Source organism: Cylas formicarius, unplaced genomic scaffold, assembly GCF_029955315.1.
Source record: "Cylas formicarius isolate icCylForm1 unplaced genomic scaffold, icCylForm1.1 PGA_scaffold_10__41_contigs__length_53128322, whole genome shotgun sequence".
Classification (NCBI taxonomy): Eukaryota; Metazoa; Arthropoda; class Insecta; order Coleoptera; family Brentidae; genus Cylas; species Cylas formicarius.
This window is the reverse complement of record NW_026844214.1, coordinates 21,548,884-21,566,444: the sequence shown is the minus strand read 5'-3', so window position 1 is coordinate 21,566,444 and position 17,561 is coordinate 21,548,884. Positions and strand designations below refer to the sequence as shown.

Below are 17,561 nucleotides of genomic sequence, written 5' to 3'. Positions count from 1 at the left end.
TATGTACATCATTATTCTCTTCTTAGTTTCAAATAATTTTTCTATTTGAACGTGGGGTTGTTCTTTGTCAGTCCACTTAAATATAATTTGATTTTTAAACGTATTTATTGCTTTATTAACGTATGGTGCTCCTATGATTGGGTTTTCCATAGATGAATGTATAGTTTCCGTATCAGAGTTGCTTTTTTCGTTTTGGGTTACTTGCTCACTTATTGATGGTTGAGGGTTGTTTTCTTCGTCCGGTTGTGATATCTGATATTTTATTTTATTCGGAGGTTTTATTTGGATATCTGAAATTATGTTAATTTTGGGGTTCTTTACGATGTCGCTTTGATTTGGTAGCTGGCATACAAGAATTTCTATATTTATAGTTTTCTTTAGCATGAGTTTTCATTTTATTTAGGGCTTTCCATAATGTGAAATAAGTAGGTTTTTTATTGGACTTTTCCTTAGTAATTAGGTAATAAATAAATCTATTATTTTTGTCATCAAATAGCGTAGCTATTCCTCCTGGTTTTGGATTTTGGTCTAGAAGATATTTTACATTTTTGAATTTATTTTTAAAGTCTACGGCGATGCCTTGTTCCATTCTAAGGTCAGCTGCAACACAATGTGCTAGCGAGTAGTTATTCTGTTCAAATAAATCACCTTTAACTTCCTTAATTATATTTGAATGTTGGATGGGTTTCCAATTGTCTTCGAATTTTTTAAATTGAGCAGATTCATTATCAGTCATTATTTTCTGTGGTTGTCCGAACAAATTTTCCTGTGATTCAAAAAAGTGTTTAATTTTTTCATGCCAAATGTATTGATCATCTTTTCCTTCATTTTTTTCGCATACGGCGGACATGTGTGTTAGTGGTGGTTTTATTAGATCCACAGGGTGAATTTCCTTAGGAGGACGCGATTTATATTGAACAATGTAGTCGAATTCCTGTAATTTTAATTTCCACCTGACTAATTTCGAGTTAGGTTCCTTAAGAGAGAAGAGCCATTGTAACGGCTTGTGATCCGTTATTATCGTAAATTTCCTACCAAACAGATATGGTCTAAAATACTTAGTAGCCCACACGACAGCGAGAAGTTCTTTTTCTGTCGTAGAATAATGGCATTCTGCAGAGTTAAGTGTTCGGCTGGCGTATGCTATTGGTAGATCCGATCCGATAGGTCCTTGCGAAAGTATTGCACCAATTGCATAGTCCGAAGCATCCGTTGTTAAGACAAAAGTTTTATTAAAATCCGGGTATTGTAGTATGGGGTCATTGGTCAATATATTCTTGCAATGATTAAAAGCTGAGACGAATGCTTTATCGTGGGTTATTTTAACTTTTTTCTTTAGGCAATGTGTCAATGGTTTTGTAATTTTTGCGAAGTCTTTAATGAACTTCCTATAGTATCCAACGAGGCCCAAAAATGATTTAATTTCTTTTGGAGTACTAGGGATTTTAAAATTCTTAATAGCCTCAATTTTCTTCGGGTTTGGTTTAACTACATCCGGAGTTACTGCATGTCCTAAGAATTCTACTGTCTTCTTTAAAAGTTCTGATTTATCCAACTGTATCTTCATATGGAAGGACGAAAGTCGTTCAAAGACTAATTTTAATGAGTTTAGATGTTCCTGCAGACTAGTTGAAAATATTATTATATCATCCATGTATACAAGACATATTTTACCCAATAGTCCACGCAATATATTATCCATCGCACGCTGGAATGTAGATGGTGCGTTCTTCAGTCCGAAGGGCATACGTATGTATTCATAGTGTCCGTGTTCTACGTTAAACGCTGTTTTCGGAATACTTTCAGGATCCATTTCTATTTGATGGAATCCGCTAGCAAGATCTATTGTTGTAAAATACTGGCATCTTCCTAGTTTATCAAGTATATCGGCGATATTCGGTATTGGATATTTATCGTCTATTGTTTTTTCATTTAATTTCCTATAGTCTATCACGAGTCTCCATTTCCTACATCCGGATGCGTCTACCTTTTTGGGTACTATCCAGACTGGTGAGCTCCAGGGAGAACTTGATGGTCGAATTATTCCTCCTTGTAGCATTTCTTCTATCTGTCTATTCACTTCTTGTTTATGGATATACGGGTATCGATAGCTTTTCGCATGTACGGGAATTTCATCACTAGTTCTAATAATATGTTTAACTTGGTTTGTAAAGGTTAAAGTGTCTCCGGGTTTATGTAAAATTTGTTCAAATTTTTTAATAAGTCTAAAAAGCTGTTCCTTTTCTTCTAGATTTAGGTGTTCATGCCGTATTAAATTTTTTATATCGATTTTCCCAGTGATTTCTTTTTTTATTGTCGGGTTATTAAAGGCCGTTGTTTCGAAATTAAAGATTTCAAAATTATTAAGTTCGAAGGGTTCTAAGGGTAAGTTATTATTAATACTACCTTCGAGGGCTATTGATTTTTCCGAATGATTATATATATCAATTGTATAAGTTTTATTTGTAATTGTTACAAGGGTTGGTTGTATTTCAATTTCGTTGTCACGATAATATAGCATTAACCATGTCGTATTATCAGGCAGATTAGTTTTATGTGTTGCTTTTTGTATAGTTTTTGGGGGAATCTCTACTACATAGTCATCAAAATTTTGTCTATATTGGAAAGGAATTTCAATGTATTGGTTTTTTAACTTAGTATTGTATTATTGTTAGAGTTTTCTACGTGTGTTAATTCCTGAAATGTAAAGTTTGGTTTACCTGTTGATTGAAAATAATTTTGTTGTGGTCTCATTTGCGGAAACGATCTTTTAGGTTGTATGCTCACGCCTGACATAGGTTGGGGGTATTGATTTTTTGAATTTTGGGGATTAGTTTGATTAGAAGTTTGCGGTTGTTGCATCGGATGTTTAAAAAATTGGTTTTGTGGCTTGAAAAATTGGTTTTGAGGTTTAAAGAATTGATTTTGTGGCTTGAAAAATTGATTTTGAGGTTTAAAGAATTGATTTTGTGGCATTTGATGGGGATGTCCAAATGGTAAATTTTGCTGTCTAAAGGGTTGATTTGGCTGTCTAAAAGATTGATTTATCAGATTTAATGGTTTCTGCATATTATGTCGTGTAGACGTACTATTTTGTAGATAAGTATTTTTAAAATGTGTTTGACTTGTTAATATTTCATAATTATTAATAGCTTTAATTATAGCTTCATCCAAATTCTGAGGATTGCGAACTATAAGTAACGTTCTCAATTAATTAGGAATGTTTGCTAAAAGATTTTGTGTAGCGGTTAATTCATTTTGAGAAATTAATATCGATCTAGCTTCAGCGTTTTCAATTTCTGAACATATCTTAGTATTAATTTTAGTGACTAAGGCTTTGAGTTTTTGAATGTAGTCTTGAATAGAATCATTTTTCCTCGATGAGAATATTAATTGTTGTTGAAGGTTAGTACGAGTGATCGGATCACTAAATTTCTGAATTAAAGCTGATTTTATCTCGGGCCAGGTTCTAAGGTCTGGTCGAGTTAAAAGAAAATCTTCGGCTGTACCTATAATTTTTGATTTTATTGCCAAGATAACATATTCCTGCTGTGATTGATCATTATTAAAATATCTTACATAGAAGGTATCGATTTGGTTAAGGAAAAATTCTAAACGTGACGGCGTACCATCGAAGTTTTTTAATAGAGAAACAGTTGATCTCAAAGCGTCGGCCATATTGTTAATTTCACTAATAATTAAATCTAAGCTAGTTTCTAAAGTATCCGTAAGAGTAGAATTATTTTCTTCACTTACACAATGCAACAAAGAAATACCAGAATATAATTCGTTTATTTGATTACTACGTGATTGATTATTTTCCGCACCATTTATTCTTCTAGGATAAGTAATATCGCTTAGCCTATTTTTAAATTTCCTCATGAAATATCATAAAATCTTTTACAAATTCTTAACTAACAGGAGTCACAACTATAAGGAACAGTTTAGTAAACGCACTTACAATTATATGTTCCTAGTCTCGTTCCTGTATCAAATGGTCACGTCCAGTTGAGAAGCTGCACTGTCCCAAGAACGATGCCGTTTGTAGTGGACGCTGGCTCAGGCTAGTTCGTCCTACTGGCTATCGAAATGGCGTACCAATGATCGATGTTGCCAGGAGCCCCAAGTGCCCCGTGTAACGATGATGTTCTGAAATCCTTTTCTTAACTGTTGAAACAGAAGTGTGTCACGATCCCTTTTGCGATGCACTGATGATCCAAACTGGCGTTTCAGCACACTAATCGCGAAGAAACTTTCGAGAAGTACAATGCACTGACAATCCAAAAACGGTAATCCAGCGCACTAATATCGAGTAAATTTTCGAAAACACACCGAAAAGTATCCTACCGACTGCGCCAATTTTATTTCTGTCCGTAAAACTTGTATTTTTAAAAACGATTTTTATTCAATACGAGCGTTTACAGGCAGCGTTACGACAAGAAGCGACTTAAGAGACTAAATAAGCACATGCACAATACTTGTATTTATAGTATATAAAAGCTGAATAAGCTTATCCTTATCGAATGCGTTCTTATTATTATATGGGTCATCATAAATAGATATATAACTATACGATCAAATATTATGCAACATCTTTCAGACATATTATGCTAGTGACGATAATGTCGGCTTTAGTTTTCAACTACTAACTTATTAAATATTGAGCTACACACTAATCAATGCGCAATTTGTTGGCGTCGGAATAAATTGGGTAATTGGAGGTTATCCGAAGTTAAAATGCGCGGGAAAGGACAAGGAAAGGCTGTAGTTTTAAAATTAACAGCCACATAATATATTAAGCCGCCACAAACCACATCTGCAGTAGTTCAGCAAGTCAGCATTGCTATTAAAAATACCAGTTTTTGCAAATGCCATATTATAGTAGCTTTTTTCTACTCCTTTCTGTAAAATACCTAATTATACACCGATCTAGCTTGGGGAAAGTGTCAGTAAGTTTCGTTTCTCCCGGATCCGAACCACTTCGGACATGTTCGGAATATTCTCGCACGGGCTGGGGAGCAAGCGGATGTTTTCGAAGATACTACTGTGCGGATTCAATTTTCACGTTTGTTGATTCTAACGGTCACCTCAGTGAATTTATTCATGTTGTTTTACAAAAATGTGCCCAAAAAATAACGGCCGTAGAAAAGGTACGGTGCTCCAACAAGTTTGGTAAACGTTTTAAGACCCTCCTTTATTAATCACTCGCTTAGCTGCGTTTCGCTTATGCTAAAACTCGTGACTCAAACACCGTTTACCACACTTGTTGAATAATATATTATTGCAATTTGCTGGGATGAAGGACATGTTATTTCAGTAACCTTTTATTGACTACCCTTTATAATTGAGATAAATATAAAAATGTGGTATAGAAACAAGCACATAACTATTTAGATATTGATACTTATTAAGAATACATGTTTTTTTGTAATTTGCCTATTAGCGAATGTAAGCATTTTATTATACCATTAAATTCATTATACTTTATGCTTTTTTTTTAACGTGCATTGTATTATTTGCCCGTGTTCAACTGATTTTTTTAAATCCTAAGCAGCATCGACACTTTAGCATTTGACCTATCAGATTTAGTCGAATTCTATATGGCACGCGGCACCATTGTACAGGGTGGGCACTTGCTCAGGGGCCTGTACCTTTTCTCAGGAACTACTGATTTGAGAAAAAAAAAGTTTATACAAAAGTTTTATGGTTTAAATTCAGTTTTAAAATGATTTACTTTTAATATATACAGGGTGTCCGATAAGTGCTGGACCGACACAAGTTTTAAAATGTTAAATGGAACACCCTACATATTTTGAAATTTTTAGAATCCTTGTCAAAAATAAAAGTAACTTTTATACAGAAACTGCTTATTTGAATTTTGTGTAGTTTGGACAGAAATTGAGATTATATATTTTTTTACGCAAAATTATATTCTTAGTAAATATGGTCTTTCAGGGATGGCAGTAATGACTACTTGATCAAATTTTATACACATTTTTAGAAGACTTGCTTCTAACGATTTGCGATGATTAGGTATTTTAAAATTATACAGGGTGTCATAAATCAAAGGACATTTTTGTAAAATTTCAACATGCAGTATTGATTTTTTTTTAATGAGACGCTCATGTTTTTGATATTTTTTTTCAAAACGGGTCAAAATACCTATAATTTGGTAGATATATGTCCTACAATTTTATAATGGCATATCTTATATTTTATTTAATTTTAATGATTGTTTCAACCAATGAGGGGACAGTTTATTAAGATTTTGCATATTTAAATAAAAACTCCCATTTTTTAAAAGGCATAATGATATTATTATGAAACCTACTTTTTACAGTAGTAAGCTGTGTTAACCAAATAAGTGTTTATAATTGTTTTAAGTGACGTTATAATTAAGGGTCAGAGTTTGACATATGTGATTCTAATCAAGCAATATTATTATTACTTAAGCTAAAAAGGTATACAGATATGCTTGAATGTTTATTATCAAATTCGAAAAATCCAGCTCTGGCTCTTAGAGAGTATCAAAGAAAGTTTTCTGTAAGGCGGATCCCAGAGAACAAGCTATTTCGAAAAATTTATGCAAAGTTTAGGCAAGCTGTCAAGCTATAAAAGTTACTTTTATCTTCGGCAAGGATTCCAAAAACATCAAAATGTATAGGGTGTTTCATTTACATTAAAAAAAAACTAATGTACACGCCAAAATAAACACCTGTATAAAAATAAATAATTTTAAATAATTCCATAAAACTTTGGTATAAACTTTTTTTAATAATTCATAAAATTAAAATTAATAAAATCAGCAGTTCCTCAGAAAAGGCGCCGGCCCCTAATAAAGTGCCCACCCTGTACACTGTACACTATTAAACCCCATGGTACCAGGCTCACTTGTGACACTTAGCCCATAACTAAGTTATTTATAGATCCTTATAGACAGTTAAAGTTTAATTTATTTCTTTATGTATCCGTATAAAATAAGCACCGAGACCCGCTTTATTCGAACTATACTTATTTCAGACTCAGAGTACTTAATGTTATAAAGCTCGAGTAATTTACGTTCCTATATAATTACGGCGTCGAAGAAATTGCAAAGTTGGTATTTCGGTGCGGATATTTCGCAGTAGAACATATGGAAATTAGATAGTGCCGGAAATAAAGTTTAATTAAGGAGATTTATAAGCCAATTTAATTGTCGGACTTAACGGGCCGAATTAAGGTTTCTTCAAATTTCAGGCGCAAAATGTATAATTAATAACAACATTTCATTGGAGACCTTGCCGACATATAATTAAAATAGCAAAGTAATTTGCAACAGTAATATTTAAGATAATAACATTTTTACTTACTGATAGTGGAGGAGTAGTGGAACATCTTTTTGTTGGTGCGAATGTACCATAAGTATGTTTTAGATATTCTGTCATTGAAGTGACACTTTCTTCCGTTACTCCTTCATAAATGAATAATGAGGGGGTAATCAGGTGCTCAAAAATGACAACAAAGCTTATTTATTGGTATCAGATTTTAAAATAAAAATAACGAATTATAAATATAATTAAATATAAATAAATGAATATAAATAAATTATAAAATATTTGTTTTGGTCAGAGATTAGTGGTTAGAGATGTGTTCAACTGTTTTTTATTTTTAAATAAAAAAGCTGGCGAAATCCATCAGATTATAGGAAAAATGTTTTAAAATGCCAATTTTGTTTTAAGTGTGTGTGCACAACCTACATAATAATTGTAATTTAGTTTGTAAGGTATCTAACTTCATCATGAGGGCCTGTTTCACATACTTTTTTAATTATGAAAAGTATTTTTGCGTCGAATCATTTTAAGTGGATAGCAAAGAATCTAAATATATGCTTTACACCTAACAATATTTTCCCCTTTTCCCATCTCTGAACTTTCCTAAATTATGGTATGTAGGTTGCCAGGAACATCCCACACCATACTGGTTCTGCAACAAAAACAAAAAAAAATGAAATGCATAAAACTAAATTTCCAGAATATTTTTTCTACAATATAGATATATTTTTGTCCAGTTGATACGTATTATCTTCAATTCTGCTAACCTTTCAGATTGTTTTCTCAGAGTATCGAATCGTCCTCCGTTCCGGTTCTCGATCATATAACTTGATGGGGAATTTTGCACAGCAAAAAAATATTTTCATTGTTTTTCATATATATTTCATTTTAATACGGAATTTTGATCTGTTCAATGGCAAATTTCCAATTCTGTGAAAGAACGCTAAAATTCTTAGTGTGTACGTATTAATCCTTTGAAAACGGACGCGATGCTCAGCAACATTGTCTCAGTCCGTTACATATTGGAATCACGTTAAAATTTATGCAATGTCATCTACACTTGTTTGAGAGATATTCATTTTTAGATGAGTTGTTGGCTTGCTAACATTATTCAGAAGTGTTGCATATTGTCGATATTATCGATGACCATTACCTTATCTCAGGAACTAGAAGAGATTGAGCGCAAAGTTAAATACAAAAGTTACTTGGGTTAATTTGGACTCATTTATTATATTTTCATGTATACAAAATTACTCGTTTTACAGTGTATTCTTGAGCTAATGTTATTTAAAAATTAGGCTTCGTACGGAAGATTACGACCAATAATAAAGAAACGGATTTCTCGACCCCTCACATATATTATTGAATTCGGAGGTTTGCATTTGAAAAAAATTAAACTGATACGCAAGTATGGCAACACTTTTTTTTTTTTTTCATTTTAAAATACAAGTTTCGAAGAGTAAATAAACTACAAGAGTTTCTTTTTCTATGCGCAAAGAGAATTTGAAACAAGATTGAAGTGAGTTTATACATCGTGCCAATAATGAAGTTGATCGCTGCGTTTCAACTCCATACTATTATACGTCGTACTCCTCTTTCCTTTTGCTAAATTAGTATAAACTGGGTGTTCCATTTTAAATAAAAAATTGATAGTAGCCACGTCGAAACAAGTCACCCTGTATACACGAAAATATAATAAATGAAAAGTTCCAATTGACCCAAGCAACTTTTGTATTCAACTACGTGATCATATCTTCTAGTTCCGGAGATAAGGTAGTGGGATCTCATAGACGGCCACCCTGTACAGGTTTACACTGGGGACAAAATACAACCTTGCATCAAGGTCTTTGCATATGTCTCCGCAATTTGATTGCAATGCAGTTCGGCTGTGTCATATTTTCATTGTCTAGATCCACAGCGTCAGCTAAAGGTTACCAAAACTTGTACTCTTAACATCAACGATCCGTTTTGTTTGTGTCTCTTCTCCGTTCTCTCTACGATGGCAGAGAGACAGACAGCCAGTTTTAACGATAGCTTACGATCGGTGTCCTTTTGCGCTATGCGTAGTTCCGCACAATCTCATAATAATTAAATCGGCCGCTCAAAAATTGCGATAATTCGCGTGAAACCGCGTGGTTGTTGAAAACCCGGCGCCCGCACAACAGAAATCTAAATTTAAATTGAAATTTACGATTATGGCTTTGCGAGCCGGCATCAAATATTGCACATTTATTATTTAAATATAATATTCTGGTAATAATTCGATTTGTTTTCGGCGGCTGGAAATACGGCGATGACACGTTTGGTCGACGTGCTAAAGTACGAAATAAATTCACCGCTGTTCGTGTCATTAATCCAGTTTTTGCCCGAATTTATTGCAATGTCCAGCGGACACGTGTAAAATAAGCCAGAAGCAGCGCAGCGTTTGTTTTTTGCGTCGAGCAATGTGAGTTAGTTAATGCTCAATGTTATTGCAAGGGAAAGAGGAGAGCTATACTGATGGCAGCATGTTTAGTTCGATATGGCAAACTCGATTTTCTAAACGATAATGGATTAAACATATACACCTGGTCGTAAGTGCTTTCCTGGAAGGATTACCTTTTATCGATTGTGCACGTACCCTTTCCGGGTAAAGAGCTAAGGAGTAGAAACGTATCGTTGGCGTGAATAGTAAATTTTGGCGCGGCGGTTTAGCGTTCTAGTGCTAACATTATTTACAAACTAACATTATTTACAAATCTTCAGGATTCCTCCTGCGTTAGTAGTTGATGAATCGAACTTGCTGAAGTTTCTCCAATCATCCTGCTGTCTTCTTCAGAGCTTAACTGAAATTGGTTTGCATTCTACTCTTATATACATTTTGAGGGAGTTGGAGCTAAAGGAGGTCTGAATTCTTTTGGCGTGTGAATGGCAGCGGGCCTTTTTTTATTGTTACCACGAGTGCGGGACCACCAAACTCTTCAAAATTGTGTTTGCTATTTTCGAAATGTAGTTGTTTGTGTCAGCTTCGTCATAACAATTACGAAGACACAGCAGTTAGAGCTTTCCTAATACCAAAAACCTCTATATGTCTCTTTTTTACCTTATTGTAATTGTTAGTCTTTTTCTCACTTTTAGGATGACTCTAGAGGTGTCTTATCGCGCGCGAGAAGGGGCCTGATCTGTGCCGCATCTTCTATCAGGCATTCGCCTAGAGATTCGAGCATCGGAGTATCTTGTTACCACTAAAATTGTAAATAATCAATTGAAGTTACTGGCCTCCACGCCTATTTCAGATTAAACATTAAGATTCCAGAGCGTTTGATCGGGTAAAGTGCTTTCTTTAGAACATTAACAGCTCCCAACAGTCATCGGCATTCGCTCGAGTTTAACATAAGTGCTAGTTTGCACCAACGAAGTTTACCGCATAATGGAATACTAAATTTATGGGAGGCTGGTTAGATCTTCTGGTAAAGCTCCATTCAAGCCTAAAGGCGTTGAACCGTGATTTATTCTTAGTGATGTAATGGAGTTTGCCTACTTTTACCCTCTGCCCTTATCCACTAAGGCTAACCTTTAAGTATATTCGCGTTCATCGCAGCGTATGGTCCTACGGGATACCTTCTCTTCATTCTGCGTTATCTTAAAACATTTGAATACAATTTGTTCTTCTCCGGTGTGGTGGGGATTCGCAAGGTCTTTATATCGGTTGTTTTTATCGGTACTTTTCCCAGTAGAACTAAATATTGTGGAGGTTGAATGCTGTGCATGTTTACAGTGTAGTTTTTGGCTACTTCTTTTCCTCCAAACCACGTTCGTGGAAAAAGTCAAGCACCGCAATTTTGTCATCGGCGATTCACCGCCTCGTTACGAGGTAATCACATTCCGATGTTTATTTCCGATGTTGAGCTCTTATCCGCCTTTATCTTTACCTAGGGTACTTTTGGAAGGGAATTTTCTAACAGTTTTGATGACCCGAGGACTGGACTCTGGAGAAGTTTCCGAGTCCTGCTTTGGTCCATGACAATTGAGGTCCGGTGTCCTTCAGATTACTAACGCTTTTGAAGGACGCTTGCTGACTGCCAGCCGTTATCTAGATAAGCTGTGGTTGTCTACGTCCTTACCATGCTCTCCGGTTAAATTCCCTAGAATAATAAATAAGTAAATGTGTTTTTGAGAGTTTCTAAGCTCTCCTGTGCACGGAAAGTCGACTATTTAAAAGAGTTAAGGAGAAACAAACAGAAACTGTCTCGTCCTTGTGTTTTTTATACGTAATCGATTGCGAACTCATAGGTCTAGAACAATACCTTCAAATTCTAATTCATCACCATCCAGATGTTCCTTTTTCTTTTAAAATTAAATGATAAATTCCCCTTAAGTTACTTTTTGTTTCTTAAACATTTATTTGCAATTTTTTGTACCGTTTTCCTATTTCTTCCTTTTTTTCGGATTCCCATAGTGAAGTACGGGTCTTTAGGCAATTCCCGTGAATATTTTTTTTATTTATTAGTAACGACCCTGACATTGGGGACGTTGCAGATTGACATGGACATTGTCTGGAATGACTGATTGCCATACTGGTTAAAAGTAAAGAGTGGTGATTAAGATTGTTTGGCAGTTTAGAGAATTCTATGTATTCTCTGGCCAAGTGGCAAACCTTAGTTCAACATTATATTTCTTAAGAATTTTTGATATGTTTATGTAATATGTCATCATTAATGTTTTGAATGTAAGGAAGGACTGCAATGGGAAGTGGGAGCAGATGTCATGTTAATCGGTATGTGTGTGTGTGTGTGTGTTTTCTGTAAACCTAATGACCCAATGTTAGGTCTGATTTTCTTGTTAATAAGAATAAATAGGAATGAAAGATTATTATTAGTTTCTAATTTAAATATAAAACTATGTGAAAAGGTATAGAGTTTAAATCGTTACAGAAAATCTCGATGTGATTTTTGACCACTGGGCCAAATAACAAAAATATGACCAACATAGCGTCTTCAGAGTTTTGGTTTTAGCTGGCAAATGTTTCTTCTGAAAAGTTTCCATAAATATATTTGCTGTCACTGGTGATAATAAAAAACCCATAGTTGTTCTTGATTTTTCTTCATACATTTGACCGTTACAAGAAAAATATGTTTTAGACAAGCATTTTTCAATTATATAATAACAATACTGAGACTTAACGTCATAGAAATCTTTAAACAATCCAGTAATCTTCCCTCAAACAGTATAAGCAGATACAAAGTAGAATGCAAATCAGTTTCAGATGAACTTGAAGGAGCCAGCAGAATGATTGCCGAAATGTCAGCAAATTTTTGAATGGTATTACACTAACTTATGAAAGTTTCATTGTTTCAACTTAAGGTGTAATTCTAAACTTTGTCTACATATTTGTAGTTAATTAACCACTCTTCTTTCAAAATGAAATAAATAAAGAACAAATGAAAAGTGAGATTATGATTACATAATTGACATTTGACATTTGCGCGCTAATAAATTTCAATTGGTTTTCGCGTTACTTCTAGTTTCAAATCAGTTACTAATTTTAGTAATTTAGTAATTTAGTAATTTTAGTAAAACCCAATGCAACAAAGAGCAGAGTTAAACAACAATGCCATTACAGTAAATTAGTTATATGGTCCAATGTAACAATTTCCTAACAATGCTAATGGCACAAAAATCAAAATGTAAGCAAAATTCGTTTATAATTAAACATTAAGTTTTCGGAGCTGCGATTGAAACAGTTTTGTTTTAATTCTGTTTTGGCAGGTCGTGTTGAGAAATCCACTATTTGAAAATGCACTTTGTCTGCAAGATACTTAGGAGATTTTTTTATAAGGATTAAAAAAATACATTACTATTCGGTTGTGCTTCTTTCTCTTGATAACAGTAAATTTTAATTTATTATCCAATCCTATGAATAATTTTCTTAAGGTAAGTAACATTAACCTCATATACCTCCTCACAAAAAAGAGAAGTTAACGATTTTGAATGCATGTATGCAATTGTATTTTTTCTGCTTTACGTATGCCTAGTCTAATGCCTCTAATATTTATTATGTTTATTATATTTATTATGTGTTGAGTAAAATTCGTAAGGTTTTATAAGATATATCATCGAAACGTAACGGTTAAGATTATATAAAATAAAACTGGGTCAGGCTTTTCAAGTTATAATTTTGTAAAAGCAAGTGTTGTTATTGAGAGCTCTGGAAACTACGCATCCTATCATTGCCAACTATTAAATAATATATATCCCATTTCAAGAATAAATAATTTACTGTTCTAGACTTCTGGTCTAATTGGATTACTCTAACAAATTGAAGAAATCTCCTTATATCCAAGTATTATCCAAGGACCCTCGAGCAAATGTATTCGAAATTGCGCTTTCGCAGAAACCTTACATAATTTATACCTTAAAGTGTGAACCTGATAGGCTCTATATTGGACAGACGTCACAAAAACTGAAAAAACAGTGAAAGTATACTTAAACCTAATTGATCACGCGGTATTCAGTCAAGCTCTGAAGAAGGCGAAACATTAGCTAGTTCGACTCAACAAAAACCGACGCAGGAGGAATCCAGAAGTTTTATAAAAAGTGATTAACCAGTAGTTCACATATGAACAACACAAACTCTTTCAAAAGGATGTGTTCGGAGATGTCCTTTAATTCATACTAGAATTATGTTAATTATAGAAAGGATGTTGAGGATTTTGACTACGATCTATATTTACTTATTCAATTAAAGTATTTCGAGCTTTGTGGTCTCATTCTTCTCCGTGTTCGCTTTTTCACTTGCCCCCCCCCCCAATTGTTTTTTTTTTTTCAATGACTTGATGTTTATATTATTATAAATCGATAATAACATCTATTTCTTATCTATGATTGTGTGACTTCACATTTAATGAACCTCTTGTTCTGTAGGTGGTCAGTGCGTTTGTTATCTGATTTAGCATATTTTTGTTGCAACTATATTCCGATTTTTCTGTTGCAATCCGCAACTTTCAGAGGCTCGTTTAACAAATTCCTGCTCCACTGCCTTCCGCGGGTGCCTATATTCGTAATTAAAATATCGTTTAAAGAAACTATTGCATAATATTCTATAAAAAAATTGTTTTTGCAAATAAACTGATTCTAGTAATAGTAGAAATTGTTGAATGTTTATTGCGCCGGCTGCAATTATCAATGTAATAATAATACAATAGAGTCCCATAACATCAAACTTAAAGTTTTCATAGCATAGCATGGGTAACATCGGCTTTTAAAAAAAGTTTATATGGCCTTCTATTTTTCATGCCCGACAAATTGCCCACATATTAAGGGACAGCCGGTATCTACACTATATAAATATCAAGTATTTCTGCCTATTATGGACTTATTGCTATGAATCTTTGAAATACATATTCCCATGTGTTTGTTTAGTGTTGTTGGCTAGAATGTAAGTAAGTGCAATGTGCAAACAGCTAAAAATATTGTATCATGCTCGATATCATGTGAAGTACTGCATGTTAGGTAAATTGATAACTGAAACATTTTTTTAAAAAGCAAATTAACTAATACAGCAACTTTTATCGTTTGTCAGGTTGTCCTCGGTGTCAACGGTTTAATAAAGCAGACTTCCTGAGTGTGCAAGTACTTATGTTTTAATGTACCAATAGGAAATGCTAATTATTAATTTTTGGTTAATTAAACTTTGGGTTAAGGTTTTGGACCCGCCGGGTATCAAGTTAATTGTTATTGGTTTCAAATGTAGTCTAGCTTAGTGCAGGTCGCTTCTATGCGCGGGAAATTTCAGCCTGTTGGTACACTAACCGTTTCATATGCCATTCGCAACGATCTCAGAATTCCCTTTTTTTTTTCGTGTGGCAGCATCAATGTAGTATCATATTTAATGCGTTAGTAGCAATGGTCGCGAAATGAAATTAGTTGAAACTGTTTTGGTACTTTCTTTCTAAGCAGTTTATTGATTTTAACTAAAATTATTCTATCAGCCTTTTTGTCCTAAGTTCATGTTGTGATGACACGTTTATATAAAGGTTGTAGGTACCTCTTAATATAAGTCAAAGTCAGACCAAGTAGATCTAGCTTCTACCTACTCGTCAATATTTGATAGCACCCTTCGTCATTAAGAATGTTTTCATTTTAGTTTGCAATTTTTTTTTCTGATATATATTTCTAAAGTAGGGCTTCGATACTGATCTATTATTTTTCAAAATTTTGGGGAACTCAAAAACTAGTCGTAGAGGATGTCCATGTGCTCCTTGTAGAATCCCCATATCAATTCTTTGCACAGAACGACAAATTCTGTAGAAGAATGAACACTCTACGCATCTATGGGGTACTCCCGAAAGAAGATTTTATGATCCTGCACGAAACACGACGCCCGACAAATCGGACTGCGCGGCCAATGTTACAGGCCATTTTAAAAAGGTCATTTTGGCATTTTGGACTACTTAAATCTTCCCTGATATCTTCGCCCCGGTTATTTCTTTATGACGGAGTAATGGGAAATAAATAACAGGGTAATTAAATATAGGTACCGTCTTTAAAAATCTATTTCTTTAATTTAATGCATTAATATTTGATGTTAAATCGTACTGTATTATAAGATTAGTAATATAAGTATTATAAGATTATTATTAAGTATTATAAGATTAGTAATATAATGGCGACATTCAGGCCAACGATAAGGAGGAGCAATAATTTTTTACCATCACCGACTGAGTGAGATTTTACCATACATGGGTTGGAAGGTCCACCGTTTTGAAGTTATTGCGGAAGAGAGAGATAACTGGTCAAGTGAATTTCCCAAGTCCAGGCACTCGAGTCCAGTCTTTGGTGAAGACATCAAAGGTGTAATTTGAAAAAAAGTTCATTTATTTAAAAGAGAAATAACCATCCTCGATAAGATTTTGATCTAGCTCGGCCAACATGGCACTTGTTCCGTTTATAAGTAGAAAGCTTTTATGTCGCATTTTAAGAAATATAGATTTTGCTTGGAAAAAGAAAAACCTCAAAGCACATTTACTGGAAAGGAATGAAATTGTTTGTTTGCGACGACAAGACTTCAGATGTATAAAGCACTACAAACTATTTTACATTCATGAGACTTGGAATGATGAGGGTCATCTACCACCAAGAAAGTGGCAAGACAAATGTAATCGTTATTCACCAATATTTCATGGAAGGCCTGTCCAGGGGCGGTAAGGTGTCCTCAGGAAAGAGGGTATGGTCTGTTCATAGATATAAGAAAGTGACAAATTGCTTTTGTCCAAGGGTGGTCATTAACATACAATGCAACAAGATCATTACCTAAAGTTTCGGAATTTAAATTCAGGTAAAATTGTGGTCCATAATAGAAAATAATTTTATACCTACCTATGTTTAATATTCTTTGGTTTGGTATACTACTTAATTTAAGTTTATTAGTAATCATTCTTATTTCGTATGAAATACAGCGTGTGTTGAATCGTGTGCGAATTATGCAAAATATATGCGAGTCTAGTGTATCTCAGGAGATGCTCCCGCCCAAATTTAGAAAACACTATTCTATTGAGACTAAGGAAGTTATAAAAAATGTTTATTTGACTCTCATTGAACGTGGTGCCAGCAAGCAAGCATCTTTAGAAGAAGCGGCCATATTTACGATAATTCAAACATCAACTGTATGGAAAATTGTGAATAATCCCATTTCAGCGAGGAAAAAAAGAAGCGATGCCGACATTTTCTCAAGTGTAGATGAAAGTGATCAAGATATAATACGGCGTAAAATTTATCAGTTATACGAGGAACAAAGCGTGCCTACATTAGATATCCTAATTAGGAGGCTTGAAAAAGATGAAACCGGTGTTAAATGTGGCAGAACTACCTTATGGAAGTGTATTCAACACATGGGTTTTAGATTAAAAAAAAATGACAAAAGGCACATTTAGAATCTTTTAGAAATCGGAAATGGCCACTGGAATATCTAGAAAAAATTAGGATTTACAGAGAATAACAAAGGCCAATTATTTACTTGGATGAAACCTGATTCGACACTTATGATACCCCGGAAAAGGGTTGGGTTGACTCACTGATAACTGTAAAACAAACGCGTCATCAAAAAAGGTTAAAGAATAACTATTTTGCATGCTGGCTCTAAAGATGGTTGGATTCCAAATGGACTTTCTCTGTCTGCGAAAAATATTAAAAATTCTTCTCTGGATTACCATGAAGACACCACCGCTAATTTATTAGAAAGTTGGTTTAAAAACAAACTAGTTCCAAACATTC

General features: G+C 34.0%; 2 protein-coding genes across 2 annotated transcripts in view; one reads left to right on the top strand and one right to left on the bottom strand.

Moving 5' to 3' along the window:
- The window catches only part of LOC132700937 (nephrin), a 746,572-nt gene that overhangs the window by 458,596 nt on the left and 270,415 nt on the right, over positions 1-17,561 (top strand). The gene's annotated exons all lie outside the window — the stretch shown is intronic.
- Positions 302-736, bottom strand: LOC132707937 (ADP-ribose glycohydrolase OARD1-like). The gene has a single exon (XM_060679989.1). The coding sequence runs from the start codon at positions 734-736 to the stop codon at positions 302-304; it is 435 nt and encodes a 144-aa protein (XP_060535972.1).